This window comes from Mirounga angustirostris, unplaced genomic scaffold, assembly GCF_029215605.1.
Source record: "Mirounga angustirostris isolate CCGP_5_RB_7025 unplaced genomic scaffold, mMirAng1.0.hap1 SCAF_7, whole genome shotgun sequence".
Taxonomy (NCBI): Eukaryota; Metazoa; Chordata; class Mammalia; order Carnivora; family Phocidae; genus Mirounga; species Mirounga angustirostris.
In genome coordinates this window covers 87,065,890-87,088,945 of record NW_026991715.1, presented here as the reverse complement: position 1 = coordinate 87,088,945, position 23,056 = coordinate 87,065,890, and the positions used below count along the sequence as shown (strand labels likewise).

General features: G+C 37.1%; 1 protein-coding gene across 1 annotated transcript; it reads right to left on the bottom strand.

Moving 5' to 3' along the window:
* Positions 1 to 282: 282 nt before the first annotated feature.
* Positions 283 to 20,713, bottom strand: SLC25A46 (solute carrier family 25 member 46). The gene is made up of 8 exons (XM_045899791.3): positions 20,303 to 20,713; positions 17,589 to 17,631; positions 16,172 to 16,229; positions 13,759 to 13,836; positions 13,227 to 13,327; positions 6,235 to 6,291; positions 4,948 to 5,005; positions 283 to 1,833 (listed from the first exon to the last, which is right to left on the bottom strand). Exons 1-8 carry the CDS (start codon positions 20,583 to 20,585, stop codon positions 1,255 to 1,257), a joined length of 1,257 nt encoding a protein of 418 aa, XP_045755747.1. The 5' UTR covers positions 20,586 to 20,713; the 3' UTR covers positions 283 to 1,254.
* Between the last annotated feature and the right edge of the window lie 2,343 nt (positions 20,714 to 23,056).

Below are 23,056 nucleotides of genomic sequence, written 5' to 3'. Positions count from 1 at the left end.
AACAAACTGACAACCATGTTTTTGCTTATTATTTTTGAGATTTACTTCTTTTCCTCATCCATAAAAAGCAAGGACAAACTTCCTTTACGGTTTTTATTTTTTTCTTCATTATTCATTCAAACAAGTTTAAATAAAAGGTGATAAGGATAAACTTGTTTTTCCCTTTATGTATATCTAGTTTGGAGAATGAAACTATAAACAAAAACTAGAAGAAAATAAAAACTGAAGCCATTATTTAATGACGACTATATGGAAAGCGAGAGGCACATATTTTCACGTGAATTTCAATTTGTGTCTCCTCTAAGACAAGTCGTTCAGAAATATAAGGCAAGTCACATTCCTTTCAGGACACAATCTGTAAATGTGGAAATAGTAATAGTTGTCATGATTATTTTCTATTCTATATAAGGAGTGGCTGGCTCTAAAAACAGCCTGATGATTTACGTATCCAGGTAAGCAAATCAAGCTTTATAAACATATGACAAATTTTCAGTTGCTGGCATTGAAATGCTGGGTTTGGATATGGACAAATATGCTGTTTACCTTAAATCCTTTGGGTACCTTGTCTTTTAATGTTTTGTTCTGATATTCAAGCAGAAAGTACATGACTTCATCTTATGGAATAAGCTGATCTCAGAGTGGAAAATTTGTAGAGATGAAGGAAATTTTGAGTTTCATGTGTGTACATAAATGGCTTTATATAATAAATATACAGCCATTAAAAAGTTATACAGGGACAATGCAATTTAAAACTCTTCAAGTCCTGCTTACACATGGCCAAATCTAGTCCTTCTCATCTTTATCACTGATGACATAGCTGATTTACTTAAACTATACTGATACTATATATACTATATGAAGGATGATATAGCAGTATCAATCTAGAAGGTGAAATAAACTTCTAATAAATATTAGTCAGATGGAATAAATTCAGCTCTGTGAAATTCTGTTTTATGTTTGCTGAGAATTTTTTCCTTCTGCCCAGGGTCATTTTTAGTTTAGCATGAGTGCTACACTAGCTAGAATTCAATGCGTGAGTGTTTCTTTCATGGAGGTTTCAAGTTTGGAACCCTTTTCATCCAAAATATGTACCTATGCCTTTTAAAAAATGAAGAGTCAATATAATGAGCATGGGCTTTTTCTACCAGTTTTGCTTTCTAATCCATTTTCCCCCCAGTATTTCACTTTTATCCTTCATAATTTCATAACAAAGTATCCAGATTATGTCTTTTAGACTAACCAGGAACTTCAACCTCAAACACTATTCTGAAGAAGGGTGGAGTAAATAATTCTAGTAATCTGTAGAACAGCTGCATGCAGTGTGTACTGTATTATAACAGCACCAAACCCCTTATAAAAACCGAGCACTCCTTCCTCCTGCCTTATGGTATTGATACAGTCTCTCATTCCCTCGTACTGTGTGTTAATGGGAAGCACTTCATAGCCAAGGTCTGTATTGTCAATGATTGTGCGTGTTCCTTGAATGTGAAGGCGGTGCAGAACTGTTTCCAATGGGTAAAGTATAACATCAGAGCAAAGACTGGCAGCAAAGTTAGCAATAAGTTCTGGAAAATAAGCATCCAACATACTCTGCACCGGACTAGTGCTCTCAGCTAGACGGCTACTGTAAGTCTTTCTCTTTAGAATTAGGAGGACAAACTTCTGAATGACTGAGCTGATGATGTAATGAAGAACCCCGTGCAGCACCGTAGGGAAGATCAAGGAAAGAAGTGGGAGCAGTCGTTTGCTATGAGGCACTCCGAGGCCAATCACTCTTCCAATTCCTTCTTTTACACATTCCAAAATTCCAGTGTTATCACGGATGATCTCACTCTGAAATAAAAATGATGAAACAGGTAAAAGTTAACACTTGCTTACCGTGCCCAAAGAAAGCACTCTTTTTAGGTCCCTTTTAAATCCTAATTTAGTTCTACTGAGAGAAAGTATCAATGGCTTGCACACTTCAAATGTTATCTAGGCATTAGATTCCTTTTTTTTTTTTTTAAGATTTTATTTATTTGAGAGAGAGAGCACGAGATGGGGGGAGGGTCAGAGAAGAAGCAGACTCCCTGCTGAGCAGGGAGCCGGAAGCGGAACTCGATCCTGGGACTCCAGGATCATGACCTGAGTGCCCCTAGATTCTTTTTTTTAAATGAAATTTCCTAACAGACAGCAGTGAAGCTAGGAGCTATTCTTACTGGGAAGGGAAATGGGGGAAGATGTGGACAGGACACACCCGGTTCCCCTACCCTCAAGAAGCTCCTTAGAACTCATTCTGAAAAGCAACAGCTACTGGACACCTAAAGAGGTTGTACAGTGCTGAGAGTTCTTAAGCACAGGTTTAAACCCTGCCTCCACCAATTACTTACTGGTTATGTGACCTTGGGCAAGTTACTTCTCCTAAGAGTCAGTTTACCATTCTATAAAAATGGGATTAGTCCCACCTACCTTTTATGCACAGGGTTGCTGCAAGTATTACATGAAAACAGGCCTGGCTTCCAGAGACACTCACTCAATGTTAGTCATTATCATCTACAATATACTTGCCTTTTTTTACAACTGACATTAGGGACTATGAGTCAACACAGATTCTTGATCAGCAAAAGGATATAAACATTGCAACTCGAGAGCAATGGCGTGAGTGTAGAGAGTGACTTTAAAATGCAGGAACTAGATCATGGATTTTTAATGAAGACAACAGATCATCAGTAAGCTCATTTTTAAGAGCTTCAGGAGTCGTCCTACAGGAGATCTATAAATAAATGTGTATTTTTCAAGGGAAAAAGTGTTCTTGGAAATCTGAGTTCCCAGAGGGGGAAAAAACCACTGAACATGAACGAAGTAGGAAGAAAGAAGGTAACGTAGTAAGCTGAGCGTGTGCTAAAGAAAGGAGAATGGCCTATCAGTGGGGAGAAACAGACGAATCTCAGATACTTGCTGCATTTACAACTGAGAAGGCATATGACTGACTGGTTATGAAGGATGAAAGAAACATAAAAATCAAGACTTTCCTAAAAATCAGAACTAAACTTTTGAGTCTTTGGGGGCAGATATCAATAGTAGCACTAACAGAAAAGGAGAAGCAGCTCAAAGGGAAGCTAATTTTCAGGGTAATAAGATGAGACTGTTCTATGAGTTGAGTTTGAGGGGAAGATGATTTAATTCACATAGAGATGAGAGTTATAATGATTCACAAGAGTAAATGAGTTCTTCAGGATGGTTAATATAGGATAAAAAGCAGAGCGGGCCAAGGATTACACCTTGGAGGACAGCGGAAGAGATGGCAAAGAGGTTATTAAAAGAAGAAGATGCTCAAAAGAGAAAAACTCTAAGAAGTAATAGAAAGACTTCTAGAAAATAGACAAAAGGGTCAAAAGGAGACAGCAGGTGGAATCTGGAGCAAGGAAAAACAGGGGCTGGATATTGGGTAAAAAAACCAAACTAACTGATAGTGAGCTGGGCAATTTACATAAATAACTCATCTAATTTTTATAACTGTTATTAAAATGCTATTCCCATCTTATGGATGAGAAAATTAAGATTTAAAAGGTTAGGACATTTGTTTACTCACACGATCAAACTTAAGTAGAGAAATGTGATTTTGATAAGGGTCTGTCTAAAGCTAAAACTTGTTCTCCGCATTATATGACACTGCTTATTTTTTCTTTAAATAACTACCTTCCTGCTATTTTCCCCCTTATCTGTCAAATGAGAATATCTCACAGAGTGGTAACTCCATAAACTGCAGCCTTATACAAAGGTTGTATCATTTGACACAATGCCAAATGCAAGGGGAGAGGAAAGGATACTGGCAGAGCAAAACATTAACTTCAGTTAACTCAAGTTAATTATAAATAAATAAATAAATAAATAATCAGCAATAAGGCCAGAAAAGCAACTAAGTGGAAAAGAGTAATTAGAAAAGCAAAGGCTAATCCCCTAAGGTTCTTACAGAGGAAACACATACGTACTGAAGAAAAGAAATAAGCTAGAGGATCTGGTGTTGGAGGCAGGAGATAGGTGGTGTGCAATTAATTGGATTTGAGTATATGTGAAGTTAAAACTATCTTCATCTTACAGTTTTAAGTGTAGGAATGGTATGGCAAGAAGTACATTAATACTCTGTACTTAAAGCGCCACCATGTGGTTAGAAATGGTAGAACACTAAGATGCTAACGAGATTGCTTTAGCTTCGTAGTACTTAACACACCATGGCACCAAATATTCCTTAAAAGCCATATTTAAAATCATTTATTAAAAATTATCTATTTATTTATTTGAAACAGAGAGAGAGAGAGCACAAGCAGGGAGGAGGGTCAGAGGCAGAGGGAGAAGCAGTCTCCCTGCTGAGCAGGGAGCCCGGTGTATGTGGGGCTTGATCCCAGGAGCCTGGAATCATGATCTGAGCTGAAGGCAGCCGCTTAACTGACTGAGCCACCCAGGCGCCCCAAGGCATATTTAAAAAGAATGCTGTTTCGTAGACTACCTATGGGACTACCTGCTCACTACTGGGATGACTATCCAGCATTATTTTATGCTTAGGTAATTAGTAATTTACTGTCTGGCAACAAGCCATAAGCATTTGAGTTGTATGTAACAGCTTAAAAAGTTGGGGGGAAAAAAAAAAACCCAAACAGATTCTTTGTATTCAGGATAAGTCCTTGGCTGGGTTCTGAGATAGCTGAATGAAGAATACAGCTGGCTATGGAAGGGATAAAAAAAATTAAAACTAGAAGTGTGAAGTAAGTTTGCAAAGGAAAGATACACAACCAGCAATGTGCCTAGTATACAATCTTTGGGATATCTGTGGTATCTGTGAGATACAAATTTTAAAAAAGGATACTGTCTTAAATTTTTCTGGTATACAATCAGAATCTGATATAAACAATATACTGAATATTTAGAAAAATATTTTTAACTAAAAAATGACAATAAAAAGTAGCTCACCTGTACTGTTTCAATTAGACTTGCTGAATAAAAAGGCATTGCCACCATGTAAGTGAGGCTGTAGAAATTAAACAGTTTTATCAGTATACTGAAACAACATGCTTACACTAAAGTTTGAATATCTACTTTAATATATCAGCATAATTTATATTCAAGCCTGAATATATTTAAGGTTTTCAACTATTAATATCTATAGCCTGATACTCTGAAGACCTGTATTGTAAGATGCCTTATTCAACAGTTTGTGATAAAATTTAAGTATTAATAATAACACAGAGAAAGGCTGCAGAGAAAATGGATTTTTAAACCAGTAAAATGTAGGCTTGGTTATGATTCACTGTCCAACCTGCACATAGCTAATGTAACCTTGTTGTCTACCTGCATATAGCTAATAATAGCCTATAAATCTGATATTTAAAAGTTAGGATGAGGGATCCATTCCACTGTTTGCCTTTTTTAGTGACATTTGAGTAAGTATACTGCTCTACTATTATCCTATCGATTATCATTATCCATTCCCAGATTTCCCACCCAGCAGAGCTAAACCAATCTTCAATGATGAGTGAAGTCCCCTTTTATTATTAAAAAACAATATTGTACAGCTTTGCAAAGTTGTTTCCTATCACCACTATTTAGCCAGAGTAATATTACAACTTTGCAAGCCTGCAAAATATAGTTATTTAAAATAACATCAAGGTGGGACTTACCTAACCCTATGGGCCAGGTCCTGGCAAGAAGTAGTTTTCAAGGTGAATGGAACATCACTAAGTAATAATGTGCTGGAATGTCCCACAGAGGGAGCCAGCAAGCTGGGGGATTTCCAATTCACAATCTTCAAAGAAAATTAAAAAGTGAAGAGTAAAACTCTAATCTACAAAAATGGTCAGTGTCGTAAAATCACGAAGTGTCCTTAGGACTACATTTTAATAACACTAAGGTTTGAGTTTGCTCATCATTATACAAATAAGGTTTTGTCTCTGCTTAATAATAAAATGATTTTTCTGGCATTCGGGTTAAACAAGTTGAAGACCTCTGCTAACTTCCTAAGAACACAGAGGAAAATTAGGTTGTGATTTCAGCCTTTCAAATTAGAAAGATTTATTTTAAAGGTCATATATATTTCAGGATTTTATTTCTAAACTCTATGTTAACCGTCTTTTGAAGTTCTAGTCCCACAAATATTTTATTGGCCTAATTTTTTTTTTGCTGTATTAAGATTTTTTTTCAGTCCTAACACTATAAAAATTAATGCAAATTTTCAATGTAAGTGCCACTTTTGATACTTACGATTTTAGTAGAAGGTGTTCTCCTATTTGTTTAGGATTCCACTTACGTGAAATCTCCCTAAAAAAATAAATTTCGATAAAATAGAAGCCATGTTATTTACAACATCTTGAATTAGCCCGACTTTCAAAAAGGTAATCAGTCGACTGTAATTAAGAAAAAAAATCTATAGGAGAAATATATTCTAATGGTGAACACTTTCTTTTCTGGGACACACTTCAAACAATTATGGTGGTTTAAAAAGAAAAAACGTACTGAGTGCTTTTCTGTGTGCTGAAAGAAGGGGCTGACAGAAGAGGAAGAGCTACCACTAATTATGGAAAACTTAAAACTTAAAGGAGGAACATGAAAACTTCAAGAAGAAGATATAAAAATGAGGGGTTGAGGAAGAAAGAATAGTTGGGGAGGGGAAAGGGAAACAAGGAATAGGATAAAGGAAGAAAAAGCATAAAAAAGGATAAGAATTTAAAAACAAAACAAAATTCAGTAACTGTAATGCAGAATGAATGACACATGACATTTGCGTAGCACCAAATTTCCAAAGTGCCTTCCCTCATTATGATGACGTTAACTGTGTAACCTTTATTATATTCTGGTATCTTTCTGAGCACTTACAAGGCCAGGCATGGTGCAAAGTGCTTTGCAGGAGTTATTTCTAACCCTAACAATGACTTTGTTATCGCCATTTCACAGATGAGGAAATAGGCTGAGAGAGGGGTTCATAATGTACCCAAAGCCATACAACTAGTTAGTGGCGGAACTGCGTCCTCAACCCTGGTGTCTGGGACTTGGAAGTCTGTGTCCCCTGTCTGCACTGCCTCTCATCCCATTTGACACCGGACGGCATCCTGTGAGGTAAGCGGAGCAGGGATGGCCCAATCTGCTTTACTTAGGAGAGAAGGAAGGTCAGAAGACCCACAGGGACATGTTCAGGTGACAGGCAAAGCGCCAGGGCTGAGACCAAGGTCTTGCACCCTGTGCTTCCTGCTGCTGAGGTCACCCTCGGAAACCAGAAAAGAGAGGAGAAAAAGAAGAGAGGTAAGCTGCAGAAACACAAGAGGAGAAAGTTGTACCAAGAGAGAAGTCAGAAAGGAGAAAAGAGAATGGAGAGAGAGCAAAAGGGAAAGTAAATGAGGAGGCAGAATAAACTGAGAAGGCAGAGAGAGGGGTGGAAGGGGCGGGAGAAGACGGAGAAGGGAGAGAGAGGCCAAAGAGCAGCGAGAGGGAAATGTGAAGTGCACCACGGCCCCGGCAGGAAGCTGAGGAAGCATCTTCAATTTGAAATGAGAGAATATGACAAACCTAAGGAAGCAAGGAATAAATTTATTTTCTACTAAAAAGGTACAAAAAATACTCACTAATAAGTCCTCTAAAAACAAACTCAGTACAATTACAACATGGGTGGTATGCGGACTTTCTAAGAGAATGAAAGATCTGCAGAGAAACTTTCAGACAACAGAGCAACCACCTGTAATCAATTAAGACCTTAGAGAGCCTTCGGGGTCACATTCTGATTAAATTAATACTAAGACTACTATTTTAGGCCTGAACAACCACAGAAAAATATAGCTGAAATGACCACCAATGATTTGGATGAAAAGTATAAAAAAGATTAGGCTTCCCATCTTTTTGACAGTGACTTTCTGATTCTAAAACAATATATGCTACATGATATGCAAATCATCTGGGTACTGCTGTTACTCTTATCAAGGCCCCAGAGAGTATTATCACAGGGCATTATGACAGTGATTTTAAGGATGAAATCATCATTAACATTAGAGACAAATGGTCTGTGATCAGTATTTCTGTAAGGACTGGGTAACTTTGCCTTTGAATACAATACTAATTACTACTGCCAATTCTTAGTAGCAGTAAGATTATTCAAAGTGGGAAAATGAAATTTAGAATCGTTTAAAAAAAAATGAGACTCTCTTCCTTGTATCTCTATCTGTGGGTAAAACTTACTGCCACAGCTCTAGAAATTTCAATTAGCACACAGAAATGCTTTAGGGAAGAGAGTAGTATAAAAATCTACTTGTGATCAAACCTCTTCATATTTATCAAATACTAAAAGACGGGTAAATATATTTAACTATTTTCACAAGCAAAACCTGTCCTTGAAAAAGAACAACAAATTTAAGAGAAATGACCTGCTTTTTCTTAAAATAGTTCTCTATTTGACAGATTGATATACATGCTCCCATGCATAATCAATACACAAAAAAGCAATAGAATTTTTAAGTAACTCTATTTTTAAACAGTCTTTACTTATCATTATCTCCCATTTTCACATGTTCAGATAGCTGCCCTCCTAAAAAAATATTCCCTCAACCAAACCCATCTTCCAGCTACTTCTCTTCAGCTTTCCTCTGCAGAGCCAACTTTCTAAACTTGCTATTTCCATGTCCTAACTGCTCATTCACCTCTGAACCCACTCCAAATTGGCTTCTACCCCAATTTTCTAAAAAACAACTCTTGCCAAGGTCCCCATGACCTCTATGTCTATATCCAATGGACATTTTTAAGTCTGAGGGTTACTGGAGGGAAGGTGGGCAGAGGGATGGGTTCAGTGGGTGCTGGGTATTAAGGAAGGCACTTGTGATGAGCACTGGGAGCTGGATATACCTTATTTCCCCTTCAACAGCCATCACGCCCTCAGCTTCTCTGCCCTTGTATTCCACTATCCCATACTCTTCTGGATTGTCCCCCTCCCCTCTAGTCTCTACTTTTGACTCCTTTGTAGGAGGATTTTCTTAACCCAGCCACCTATTCTAGGTTTCCTAAAGGCTCAGGCCCTCTTCTTACTTTATGTTATGTTCCTTCCTGATGCAGTATTATCCAAGATGATGCTTTCAAAACCTCCCAAATCCATTAGCTTCAGTTTAGATTTCTCTGTATGTCAACCATGTATATCATCTGTCTTGTGACAACTCTACCTGGACATGGCAAAGCTCATCTAAAAATGAACTTGTCCAAAATCAAGCAAATGATCTTTCTTTCCTACTCTCAGACTCTTTTAGTGGTCCCTACTTAGTAACTATTAATCAGAAAGGAAATCTACTGAACTGGAGAAAGATTTCATTGTGTTTAAAATAGAATATGTTCAAAGTCAGTGAATTCAGAAGAGCAGTTAGGAAAAACAAGACAACATGAGGAGAAACTGTAAGATGTTTATATTGGTACAACTACAAATGTGAGGTGCATCAAATGAAGTTGAAGGTCAACCAAATGGGTTTTGTGAGAGACTGAAATAGACAGGTAGCCTTGACTACAGGTTCTCCTTATGTTAATATGAGAAATGACATATGAAAGTAAAGGGTATACATAGTCTCACTCACTCTACCTGGGAGAAGACTTGGGGAAGGACTGGGGAGGGACCTGGGCACTAGATAAAGAAAGAGATCACAGATGATGATCTTGGGTTATATACTTTTTTTTTTTTTTTTAAGTAGTAATACTGTAAAACTCTAAGCTTGGTGACTTCATGGGCACTACAGACTTGCTCTTTTTCTCTCAGATGTGATCAAAATGAATATAAAAATCTAAATATTGGTGAATCCATACTGTCTCACCTGTTCTACCTAGTGATTGCTGTGGAATTAAGGAACCTCAGTCTAGGAGACCCCCAAGCTCATTCTCCTCAGGTGGTAACTTTTGTGAATCACTTTGGGTTACTGCTTTGCTGCCTTGCCTGCTATGACTTTGCTTTTCCCCAAGAAAGGTCAACCCTGCCCAAAAACAGATTTTTAAAAAAAGTTTACACTGTACTTCAGAGAATGGCTTTATTTGACATCTAGTTACATAAGCCAAAATCCAGTTTGTCTTCACACAACCTGGTCTGAGCCTCCACAACAGCTCCTCCTCAATCATCCACCATCCCTAGTCCATCACTAAATACCATCAGTTTTACCTAAATACATTTCAAAAGAGTCCACTTAGATCCATCTCAAGAGATGCCACCCTGGTCCTAGCTACCATTACTTGTCGCCTAGATGACTATTATAGCGTATGAACATGTGTCCTCTTAGACACTTTGGTCCTCCTGCAATCTTCTCATCTCCATTTACAATGACCCTTTAAAAAACATGAATCTGATCACGTCATCCCCTGTTCAGTATCTTCAAAGTGGCCTACAAGGCCATGCATCAACCTGGCTCTCACCTATCTCTTCAGCATTCTGTCACATGCTCTCCCTCTTGCTCTCTGAGATTCAGCCATATGAGCCTTCTCTCAGTTACCTGAATTCTCCAAGTCCCAAGTTACCCTTGCAACACTGTCTTCACACAAACTGGTCTGAGCCTAATCACCAGATGTCAGCTTAAATATTATTTTATTAGGGACACTGTTCCTAACCCTTTAATAATCTTACAGAATCTTTTCTTTTCCTTCAATTTGTAATTATTTATTCATTAATGGGATTATTTTACTTAATGTATGTCCCTTATACTGGCTTCTAAGTTTCATGGTCACAGGTACCTTTTGCTTCTTCTCCTCATTGTATACATGATTTCCAGCACAGGATCTAGCACATAGTAGGTACTCAGGAAGTGAATTAATGAGTGGGATTTATCTGAAAAATTATACAAGTAGAATACAACAAAGATAGCCTTTTGTGCCTTCTTTAATAAGACCCAAAATGACCAAGAGAAAATATATACCCATACAATTGACATATCTATAGGTCCATAGAGTAAGGAAGGTAATAAAATTTAATGAAATTTTGTGCCTTCCCATTCCTCTTTGTCTTTCCCTTCAATCTTAAGTTAAAGTTACTACTTTAAAGTACTACTTTAAAGTTACTACTACTACTTCATCTCCGTGTTAAAAAAATAGCATGACCCGTCTGAAATCCCAGAAGTAAAAAGTGGTACAGCCAGGACCAATAGTAATCTGACTGCAAATTTACAGAATTCTTTACACTTCATTATATAGAAATTCCTGAATTTTATTAAATTTTTATAAAATTTTGTGTTTGTGGGAGAATTTTACAAACATTTGACGACAAGTACTAACCTCTGATCTTATCCTATGAAATAAAAAGCCATAGGGTGAATGAAGTTAGCCAAGGGCAGAAATTCAGATTTTTTAAGTATGAGAGGGGAAACTTTTAGCTGGCCAAATGTTTTGATTTTAACATTTAGTAAGGCTGTGTTAAAGAACTCTGACTATGAGGTCCTTTGAGAGCAATCGCATTGGCAAAAAGCCTGACTTCAGTCTTTCCTTCCTTCATTTCATTCCCTGTAAGGACTGAATCCCAAGATTGAGACACTGGTGGCTGTACCTTCAACTACCTCACTTCCTAGTCAATCCAAAAAATTCACTCTGCCGGGGACCAACTTTGGATTAACAAACCATTCAAAGTCTTTGATGCTATCTCTGAAATATAGCATTGATACAGAAAGTCAGAGTCCTGCCAAATAGTACCTAAACAAATTTATGATTTCCACTATTATCTATTAATGTTCCTTTCATATATACTCCTTGTAAGGTTCCCTTCCTGTTATGCATAGCTGTGACTGTCTCAAATGTATATCATTCTTCTCATGCTTTTCTACTTTGACCCCAATGCTCATCCTTCTTTCACCTAATGACATTATATTCTATTTCAGAGAGAAAACAGACCCAGAAGTAAGTTTCCTCAATTTCTCTTCCCTCTCCCTCCAAATGTATCTACAATTCTAATTCTCTTCTCTTGGCTTCTAGGATACTATTATCCTAGGTTACTACTATGTTTGATGGGTTTTGTATCTCTGACAACTGCCCTCAACTACCTCTCCTACCTCATACACATCCACATACACACATGGCATACACATGTGCCTTCACACATCACCAAGGATACTGTCCTTGGTCCACTTTCTGTCGTTTAGTGTACACTTTCTCCTGAGGGAAATTCATCCATCCTAATGCTTCAACTGCTACTTTTATGCCGGAACATTCAAGGCTATGTCTCCAGCTTCAAATTTTTTCTAAGACCCCCCAATCCATGGTGCCAACCACATATTAGACATGTCCTCCTAGATGTCCTGCAGGAAACTCAAATTTTATCTATTGAAAGTTAAATTCCTTATCTTCTTTCCCACTCCAACTTATTCTTCTTCTTGTACTCTCCAGTCTAGAAATCTATCACTGATGAAAATTCTCTCCCATCCCCTGAGCCCCAATCTATCACCAATTATTTGTTAGATTTCAGAAATGTCTATCCCTTTCTGTTCTATCCCACACTTCGGATCCCTTTCAATCTGGCCTAGATTATTATAACAGTTCTCCACAAGTCTCTGGCTAGAACTGTCTAATTTTTTATTTTACACTGCCACTTGAGTAAATCCTTGATCAAAGAACCTATATATTGAAACAAACACCTTAGATTCCCAACTCCATAGAGAATAAACCCAAGTCCCTTACAGACGCATGACCATGCTTCAGTCTAGCATCTCAGCCTCTTTTTCTATTATTCCACTCCATAAATGCCCAATATTCCAAGCACAAGACATTTAGTACCCAGACCTTCCAATCGCCATAAAATTGGGCATGCTGTCACTTCTACTTGGAATGCTCTCCTTCTCTGCCAAGTCAATTCCTACTCATAATTCAAGATATAGCTCAAATTTCAGTTCTTTTTTGAAACCTTTGCCAATAACTTCATGCAAAGTGTCCTCTGGGCACTGAAAGGGGTTTGTTTAACTATAGCACTAATCTTGATGCACTACTATAATTTGCTTACATGTGCCTCCTTCACCCAACTCATATTTGTTCCTTAGTAGACAGTTGCTGAAACATAGCAGTAGGAGCTGAAAGACCTATCTCAATAGATACTAGGCCAGGAAGCATTTTCTTTATCACACACTAATTCAATAAAATATAACTAATTTTAGTCTCTGTTTCTTCTCTTAGCTACGTCAGGCAAGTTTTCAAAGTCACGGTATTTTTAGAAACTATCATATTTTGTTAAAATTTAATACAAAGCTAATATTGAAAAGATGCCAAGAAGGTACCTTGGTAAAGGTGTGAATTCACTTATTATTCCCTCTGCTCCAAGTGTGACTCCCTGGACAATAAATGTACTTCCCATTCCTTTCCAAAGGGCCCTTGGTCCCTAAAATGAACAAAATTTATTGTTATTGCTATTAATGCCTAAATAAGAAACACAGAAAAGGTCTTAATAAAATTTGATATTAAATTTACTGATATTTTCCAATAAGGCATTATTGTAAGACATTTTAGTACAGAACTACAACTACATTAATTCCTATCATTTTATTATTTGTCGAGTGGCCTACGTTAACTAAATCTCTAATATTGATTAAATATCCCTGATATTTAATTAATTCTGGCAAAGATGTGAATACATTGATTATTCAGTGACATCAAAAAATGTCATTACCATGTTACATTAGTTTTAGAACAAGCATTAAAATATTTTTATTAACTAAATTAAAAGGAATTGCTCTTGCTTTAATTACTACTAAGACCAAATGGTACTTATGCTATAAATAATTTTAACAGAACCTACAGGCTAATTCTCACCTGAGTTTTGTTGAAGCTGTACATAATATTGATGACTGTAAATGGAGTGAGATGGTAATGCCGAGCATGATAATTAACCTATAAAAGATATTATGTTGTAATTATTTTTTGTTATCGTTTTATCAAGAAATAACAAGGCCATTGAAAGATATACAAAGGAGTCACAGCATAAACAAAAGTTCAATTCTAAAGTCATCAGAAATTACTCATAAACAAATTTACTACTATTAAAAATACATTTAAATAACTTATTAAAAGTACGGGATATATGGTTGTATGTATATACAACACAGAAAACCAATGCACAATATACACAGTAATGCAGAATATATAATAAAGAAGGCCATGCTGTTTGATATTTATGTTTCCATGAACACTAGAATTACATTTGGTGTAGCAAAACATTCATGCCATTGAACAAACAGGAACCACTGAAGAACTCCGGGAATAGGAGATTCATGTCTCTCAATACCAAGCATTTTTCACATTGTGAGCTATAAACAATTGGTAAATTATGAAATCAGTAAAGGGGGTGAGAACCAACCCTTATTAAGTAAAATAACAAAAAAGAAAGTATCAGAATGCATCACACATTCTAATGCCATTATTTCATAAAACATTTAAGTAACTCATATAGATAGATACACTGGATCACAATGTGATACTGTCACATTGTAAAATATATGTCTGAAATCCACTGTTCTAGGGTATATACACTGTCCTTGCTCTTAATGACTATTTTTTTTTTGGTGCTAAGCATGAACAGCTTAATTTGTAATTATTTATATCTTTTCTAACTCTATTTTCAAAGAAGATTAAGTTAGATTATGGGAGTTTTTACCAGTGTTGTCAAATTAACCCAGGGCCTTTCAGGGGATCTACAAGTTTAAAATTATTTTCTTAATGATACTAAGGCATCATTTGTCTTTTTTATTGTGTTGACATTTTCAATAATAGCATAAAACAATGGTGGCTAAAGTTGCTAACTCCTTAGCATGAATCAAGACAGTTGGCAGCAAACTGTATTTTTGTACATATGATATTCTTTATCCTACTCACTTGGAAGGAGGAAAAAGCTACTTTCACTGAAGAATGTCCTTGGTGAAACAGTAAAATACATTAATTTTATAAAATCTTGATTCTTAAGTATACATCTTTCTAATTAATATTCTGTGTGTTGCACAATGGAAGATAGCTGTTGTGAGGAAAAGCACTTGTCTGATTGAGTTGCAAGCTGAACTAGCCACTTTTTTCATGGAACACCATTTCTTCTGCAAAAACTGACTGCCAGACTATAGTTATTAACACTTGAGAAAGTCTGGGTGGCTCAGTTGGTTAAGCGTTCGACTCTAGATTTTAGCTCAGGTCATCTCATGGGTCCTGGGATTGAGCCCCACATTGGACTCTGCACTCCGCAGGGAGTCCGCTTGAAAGTCTCTCTCTTTCCACTCCCTCCGCCCCTCCCCCCACTCTCTTTCACTCTCTAAAATAAATAACTAAATCTTAAAAAAAAAAAAAAATGAACAAAGTGAGCCTATTGATTAAAGGGAAAAAAAAACTGGCACTATGTGATGCCAATGATAAATCTGACTTTACAAACAAAAATTAGAATTCTGAAAAAACTGCATCTACCATGAAGAACTTACCAATACTGAAACACTTTTCTGGTGGGATTGGTAGTGATTTAATGACAATTTTTTAAAATATTGTATAATCAAATGTCTTAACATTTAGAAGATCTACAGAACTCAGTAAATCAATATATTTCTTTTTTTTTTTTTAAGATTTATTTATTTGTCAGAGAGAGAGAGAGAGCTAGCACAAGCAAGGCGAGTGGCAGGCAGAGTGAAAAGCAGGCTCCCTGCTGAGCAAGGAGCCCAGTGTGGGACTTGATTCCAGGGGACATCATGACCTGAGCCCAAGGCAGACACCTAACTGACTGAGCTACCTAGGTGTCCCAGTATTCTTCAAATAATCAACACATGATGTTACAGAATCATACATGGATAAAAAAATCCATTTGACATACAGTATAGATCAAAAGATTTTAATGTAACAGAGTATAAGAAGTTAAGTCACATGTTTTGAGATTTCTCATTGCAAATAACCTTTAATATATTACTACTTATTAAGTTTTGGTATAGTAACAAAGAAGAAAATCTGCCAATTATCTGAAAAGATATAAAATACTCAATTTTTAATACATTATGTGTATAAGTTTAGACCTTCTTTCAAAACCAATTTTTACCACTTAAAGAGTTTTCAAGACCAAAAGTTTGAGACTTATATATTGCAGATTCTGGTACATTTCACATGCAATAATGGTTACACAGTTTCAGCCATTTATCTGAGTTCTGTATTTTAAATCCGAGTCAGGATTATTGTTTAGAAGGTCACAGAAAAGTTCATTTACCTGACATTGGCGGCGTAGAACAATGCAAGGATGTGCCAGTACATTTTCTGTAAAGAGACTATAAAAGAATAATTTATATATATATATAATAATATATGAACTAACTTTATATATAATTTTTTTGGTGTGTATATATATACATGCATAAACATATAATAGCCAAAACTTAAATTACAACATATATGTATCTGAAATTATTCTTGCTTGAAGAATCATGCACTATTTTATGTTTCCCATTCTAATAGTAAAAAACCAAAAAATTGTCTGGACATGTTTGCAAATCATTCTACCAATAACAAAATTCAATATGAAAAGAATTAAAGCCAGATCTGCAAACTGGTAAGCAAGGGAAATAACATAAAATAGTAATACATATAGTCTAAAGATGAAACTACATCTGCATATGCCTGATACGGGAAACTCTTTTCCTAGACAACTTAAATCTCCTTTCCATTTCTTTCAGAAGATGTCCTATGAACAAAGTTCCTATCATCAGTTCCTTCATGAACCACCTTCTATAAATTTTAGTTTTGATGTACATTTAAGTTACAGGGATTTTAATAAATATTAACTGACTACTATTTTAGGTATCAAATATTTCTTCTGAAAGCATTCCCTACAAAATAATTACAACTGTGGGCTTACAGACTAACAGCGACAGATGCACGAGCGTGAGTGCATGTAGCGCGCACACACACACACACACATATAAATAATATATCAAATGAACAACAGCTTGAAGTATAAACAGTGAGGCTAAAGAGAAATTACTCTAGCAGAAGGAAAATCTTAAAACACAATTTTGTTCCTACTTACATTAACACTTTCAGGTTTAATTATGCAAATAAGATTTTTTTTAATTAAAATTTTAAAATAATGAGTTATCCTGGCAATGCAATGTAACCCTTTGTGCAATTCTGATGTATTTGAAATAACATCCACTAGAGATCACATAATCAAGATTGGAGGTTCTTCTTCCACGAAATGATCATTTAAAATAAAAAAAAATAGTGTTCATTAAATGCTGATTGTAAGCAAAACCCAGACTCTATGTTGCTAAATATCATATTATAATTAGAATGTTTAGGGAAAGGTTCAATGCAAAATTATTTTCTCTTGGAGGGGGAGATTAGATCAGATTTTTTGGATAGACACATGAAAGTTGTTTAAATATAACTTACAAAATTATTTTGTCATTATAAAATTGAATGACTATTCTCTGTCCTTACTTGAAAAAAATCAAGTTATAGATTTTAAATAACTTTTTCTGCAAAATAGTATTCAACATTTAATCTACTGCTCCAAAGACTCAATCTAAAGGAAGCAATACTAATCATTTAACATTTTACATTAAAACACACTGATAAAACACTTTAAATAAAAACTTAAATTAAAAATCTTTAGAAAAAAACATTACCTTGCAAGGCCAATACCAAATCCAGCAAATCTATTCAACTGCTCTAAAACAGAAGAAATAAGATTACTTATAACCAATATTTAGGTTTACTGTAAAATATTTTTTTCTTTTATTAACATGATATTTATTTAAATTCTAGGTCCCAAAGTCAAATTCTCATATGGGCCAGGGAAGTTGTGGTAAGTTGTAAGGCAGACCTGCTCTCAGCTCCAATTCACTGTTGACATGTGGGACTGTGGGACGAGGGTTTCTAAACTGTTATTTTTCTCAAGAGATATTGTCATTTTTACATAATATCTTCCAATTTTAAAATACTGGCAGCTATTTTAAAAAGCATTACAACACTGTGCGGGCAAAATCAAACATGTCTGCAGGTAGAATCTAAGGATTACCATTTTTCAACTTCTAACTACAAACAATTTAAATTTTTTTCGATAGAAGGCTCTGACTGGTATTATACCAACAACTTCACCTCCTATCTTGTAAAATTAGTCATTTGTTGTTATTGGTGAAAAGCATCTATGTTAAACCAACAGTTGCAAGTAAGACACCTCAAAATTATTAAATTGAAAGAGTACTTAGGGTAATCAAAATGGTTAAATGAGGCTCTCGTCTTCTCTCTTGCCAAGTTTTAAATATCTATTTATTTTTTTTAAAGATTTTATTTATTTGACAGAGAGAGAGACAGCAAGAGAGGGAACACAAGCAGGGGGAGTGGGAGAGGGAGAAGCAGGCCTCCCGCCAAGCAGGGAGCCCGATGCGGGGCTTGATCCCAGGGTCCTGGGATCATGACCTGAGCGAAGGCAGATGCTTAACGACTGAGCCACCCAGGCACCCCCAAGTTTTAAATATTTCGAGAATAACTGCTTAGTTAGATCCCTGTGAGAGGCTATTGGGTACATATGTGCTACTGCTGATGGCATTTCTGTTGTCTTATTAGAAAAGTTTACAGCTGGAAACATTCCTATGCATATGTCAAAACAAACAAAAAAATTTCTCCTTGGCTAAAAATCTCAAAATCATGATGGTGAAATACCACAACCTCGGGGGACCAGACATTAAATTTCTACTATAATACAATATTCACAAGGGATAACTTTTCTCTCTCTCATCTCTGCTCTTTCAAATGAAGCAATGCTGTCACTATTTCCTTACAGTCAGAATAAGGCCTTGTAAACATGTCTTTGGGGAAACTATTTTGTTAACTCTTGCCTTGAAAAATGTACAAGCCAGATAGAAGCTTCTTTTGCCAATTAAGATACTTTCCTCCTTTCAGCGTTTCCCTTTTTGCGTGTACTGATCATCCCAATATTAACAGAAAATATGCTGCTGATATTTTCTGGAAAGCATTAGAAAGGTTTATTAACTGTGTAAGTTAACTGTCTAAGTCTCTCAGTCTTCAATTCTCCTTGCAAAATTACCATCGCCAGCCTCTTAACTGCTGCAAAACAAGCCCCCCCCGGTTTTATTAAGAGTTCCTCCTCATTTTAACCATTAAAGCATAAATTATAAAAAGATAAAAATATCAGCTTTACTAAGAAGTTAACTGTGGTACCAACCATATTATGCATCTGAATTATTTTATAACTTTCCAGTACTCTTTTGGGACCTACAGAAAGAAAACTAGAGAGGGTGAAAAAGCAAACTGTATGACACTGTGTAAGTAAGATGTTCCTCCACATCCTCATTTGCTCTTAGGTGATATTTAAAGTCTATTCCTCCCAGTTAGCTCAAATCAAATAAAAATTATTGTACTTCCAAGTCAAAATAAAGAAATGAGAATGAACATATCTAGAATATACTTAGTATTTAACAGTCTAGTCTATCATTCTAATGATTTCAAAATGAGAAGAGGCAGTGATATTTCCATTTTATGAATAAAAAAGTTGAGAATATTTAGATCACAGTGTTGCAATTAAAATACAAGTCTTCTGACATCCTACAGAGAATAATTATGTCTTGATTCCAAAGTCTTGAAATTGTCTGTGTTTTTTACTCCTTAGTGGAGTTTTTAGGTAAGAAATAGGAAAGCAGGAGATGGGAAAATAGAGGGGTAGTTTGAGAAACTAGAAAACAGACACAATTCCTATAATTAGGAGAAAAGGAAGGAAATGTATTTTTTAGCTTACCATGTGCTCCATACTGTACTAAGCATTACTTACACCTCGTTTTATTTAACACTTAATAAACTCTATAAATTATTCTTCTATCCACCTTAAAGGTGAGAAAACGGAAGGCTCACAGAGGTTAAGAAAATGTCTCAGCTTTTGAGAGTGGTAGAGCCAGGTTTGAACCCAAGCCTGCCAATGGGGAACACAAAGCTACCATTATTAATTCAAGGCAATAAAGGTGTCAGTGAACTAGGTATTGTTCACATAATTCTTCCCAATAAACAGTAAATAATCCACTTTCCTTCTTTCTTGATTTAGGCCATGGGATGTAATACACCAAACCCTTCGAAACTCCTACCACGCAGCCCAGCGCTAAGGCAGGTGTCTTTTCCGGAGGTGATCCCGAGGAAAGGTTTGGGAGAGGGAGAGGGGAGGGAGCGGGCCCGCTGCAGGGGCAGAGGACGAAAGAGGGCAGAGGGTGTGGCGCGCGATAGGTCCAGCGGCACCGGAGGCGGGACCCTCCGCGAGGCTTCCGCGGTTTGCAGGCCGCGAGCCGCGGCTCCGCCACCCCACCCACCCCTGTCTCGCACCCAAGTCCCTCACCGGTGCTCTGCCCCGGCACGCCGCCGCCGCCGCCGCCGGGAAACGGTTCCTCCGCGGGGCCCTCGAGCGGGGTGGAGGGGCCGGGCACGCCGTAGGGCGGGCTCTTTTCGCCCCAGTGCAGGTTGCGGCTACCGGGGATGTCTGGGGGGGTGGTCACCCAGTGGCTCAGGTCCGACGCGGAGGTGAAGGACCTTGCAGGGAAAGCGCCGCCAAAACCCTGCTCATCCCGGGCACCGCCCCGATAGCCCAAGCCGTCGAATCCGTCCGGGCGCCGCGGATGCATCGCAGACGGGGTAGGATGACGCGAGCCCACCCGGAGCTCACCACCGCCGGGGCCACCGCGACCTACGGCCACACGGCTTCTTCCAGGCCCCCGCCGCGTCCGGGGAAATCTGACAACCGGAAGTCACGTTGCAAACCCGGAAGTTCGACGAGCACGTGATCGTAGCCTTTTCCGGCGGTCTGGAGAGAGAGGGTTGCTAAGGAGACGCGGCGGTAACCTAGGGCCAAGCCGCTGTTTGGAGGAGGTGGGAAAAGGACTGTAGGGTTAATGGAACATTGTACCAAAGAGATGCCAAGGGAACCGGGGTGGGAGGGACAGCCTGGATAAGCGGAGGTCGAATAAAGACGTTTTATCGAGGGACCTAACGCGTCGGTGGAGCTGACTCACTATCTCAGCCAGAAATGTCCAGCTGCACCCAAAGGCCTCAGATCTAGGTCTTCTCTTTTCCTCACTGGTCTAGTGTCTCGCCCGCTGCAAGGGAGCTATTAGACGTCAGAGTTGAGGGGTGTTGGTAACGTCTCTCTAGCTTTGCCTCCCGCACCTAGAGTTTTAGCTAGGATCTATTGAGAGAGCTGGTTCTGCCCAGTGAACGCAAAGGTACCTATGGACAGCAAAAGCAAGCATTACAAAGACCGTCGGTGGAGAAAACTTCCTCTTCCCCTCCGCTCCCCCGCGAATATAAACTCTCAGGGTTTAGGAATTCAGCATTTTGCTTTTCTAAGGCTACAAAACAATTGTAAATAGTTTTTCTTTTTTTTTTTTCTTTCTGGTGCATCTAAATCACCTAGTGTCTTTAAAGCACAGTGATACTGTCCAAGATTGAGACCCTAGTTGGACAATAAAGCGGACTTCTGAACAGAGTCCTCTACTACCTGTTTTCATGAGCTCCATGGGCTCTTTGGGCAAAGTAGCTCTCCCTAGATCTGATCGAGGCTTCCATGGATTCTTCCTGTGTCCCTTCTTCACTGGACGCCCAGGATTCTGAGGGCTTTCAGAAGAGAATCTTGACGCACTATTCTTAATCTTCCAGACGCGACCCTTTCTTTAAAGTGATAACTTCATTCACTGGGTTGATATGTGGCTTAGGCAATTGTATTGAGTCTCTCCCTTAGTAAGTGTATCTAGTATTACTCAAGTACTAATACTAAATTACTGGGCAACTAATATCAAATTAATTGCTGAGCATGGCAACACAAAATATTTCTTTGTTCCTTAGAAATGATTGAATTAAAGATACATTTGGCTCAGGTCCAAAACTTGTTTCTTAAAAGAAGAAAAAGACCTGTGTGTGTGCACTTTTAATATAAAAACAATAACGTCTCACAATTTCATATCAATATCAATGAAGAAAAGATGAATTAGTAAAAAGGACAGCTGGGTAGCCAGTTGAGGGGAGGAAACAATAACAGCCCCTCCTCACAGCTCACCCCCACATAAATTCCAGCTGCAATAAATTGTATTTTTTCTTTATTTTTAAAAAGATTGAATATTGGGAGAAAATAATAGGTGATTATTTTTCAAATAGTCAATTGGCAAACTTTCTAAATGACAGAAAAGTCAAAAACCATGTATGGAAAGACTAATCAATTTGACCATATAAAATTTAAATTTCTATATGCAAATAAAAAGGGGAAAACATAGTAATCAAAATTGGAAGAAAAATCACAAACTGGAATAAAATTACATTTTAACATGATAAAGACAATGAGTCACTTTATTGTAAAAAAGCTCTTAGCAATGAGTAAGGGTATATCAGTAGAAATATAAGCAAAGAAGATGAAGAGGCAAGTTGTAAAAAAAGAAATGCAAGTGGATAATAGTTATATGAAAAAATGTCTGCCCTCCAGTAATTGAAGAAAGGAAAACTTAATAACTATCTTTCCCCTATTTAAATGACAATGTTTAGAAGGGAAAGTGTACATTGTCATGCAATGTGAGAAGAAAGTAGCTGTCATTCATTTCTAGAGTGGCATAAAATATAACAACTTTTTCTTGGAGGGCTGTTTAGCAATATGTCTAAAAAACCGTAAAAATGATAATCTTTTGACTTCTAAATCTTAGGAAACAAATATAGGGTATATATATTTACTTATGCATATGTTCATGACATAATCGCTCATAACAGGAAAAATTGTCAGGATACTAAATATCAAGTAATTATCCATTAATTAATAATTAAAATGATTCATCTATATGGTCCTTTAAGCAAAGTATGTTTATGGAGAACCTACCCTCTGTACAGTTAATGTTCTAAGCAGTGAAGTTAGAATGATAAATAAGCCAAAGTCCTTGCATTGTTAGAACTCGTGTTCTAGTTAGGAGATGACTAATAGATAAATAAATCATGTCAAATAATGAAACATATAACGTCAAATAATGATACATATTATATATTTAATAAAATCAAGTCAGTGATAGAGGCAGTGTTTTTTAGACTGGTTGGTCAAGGATGTCCACTTTGAGGAAGAGAT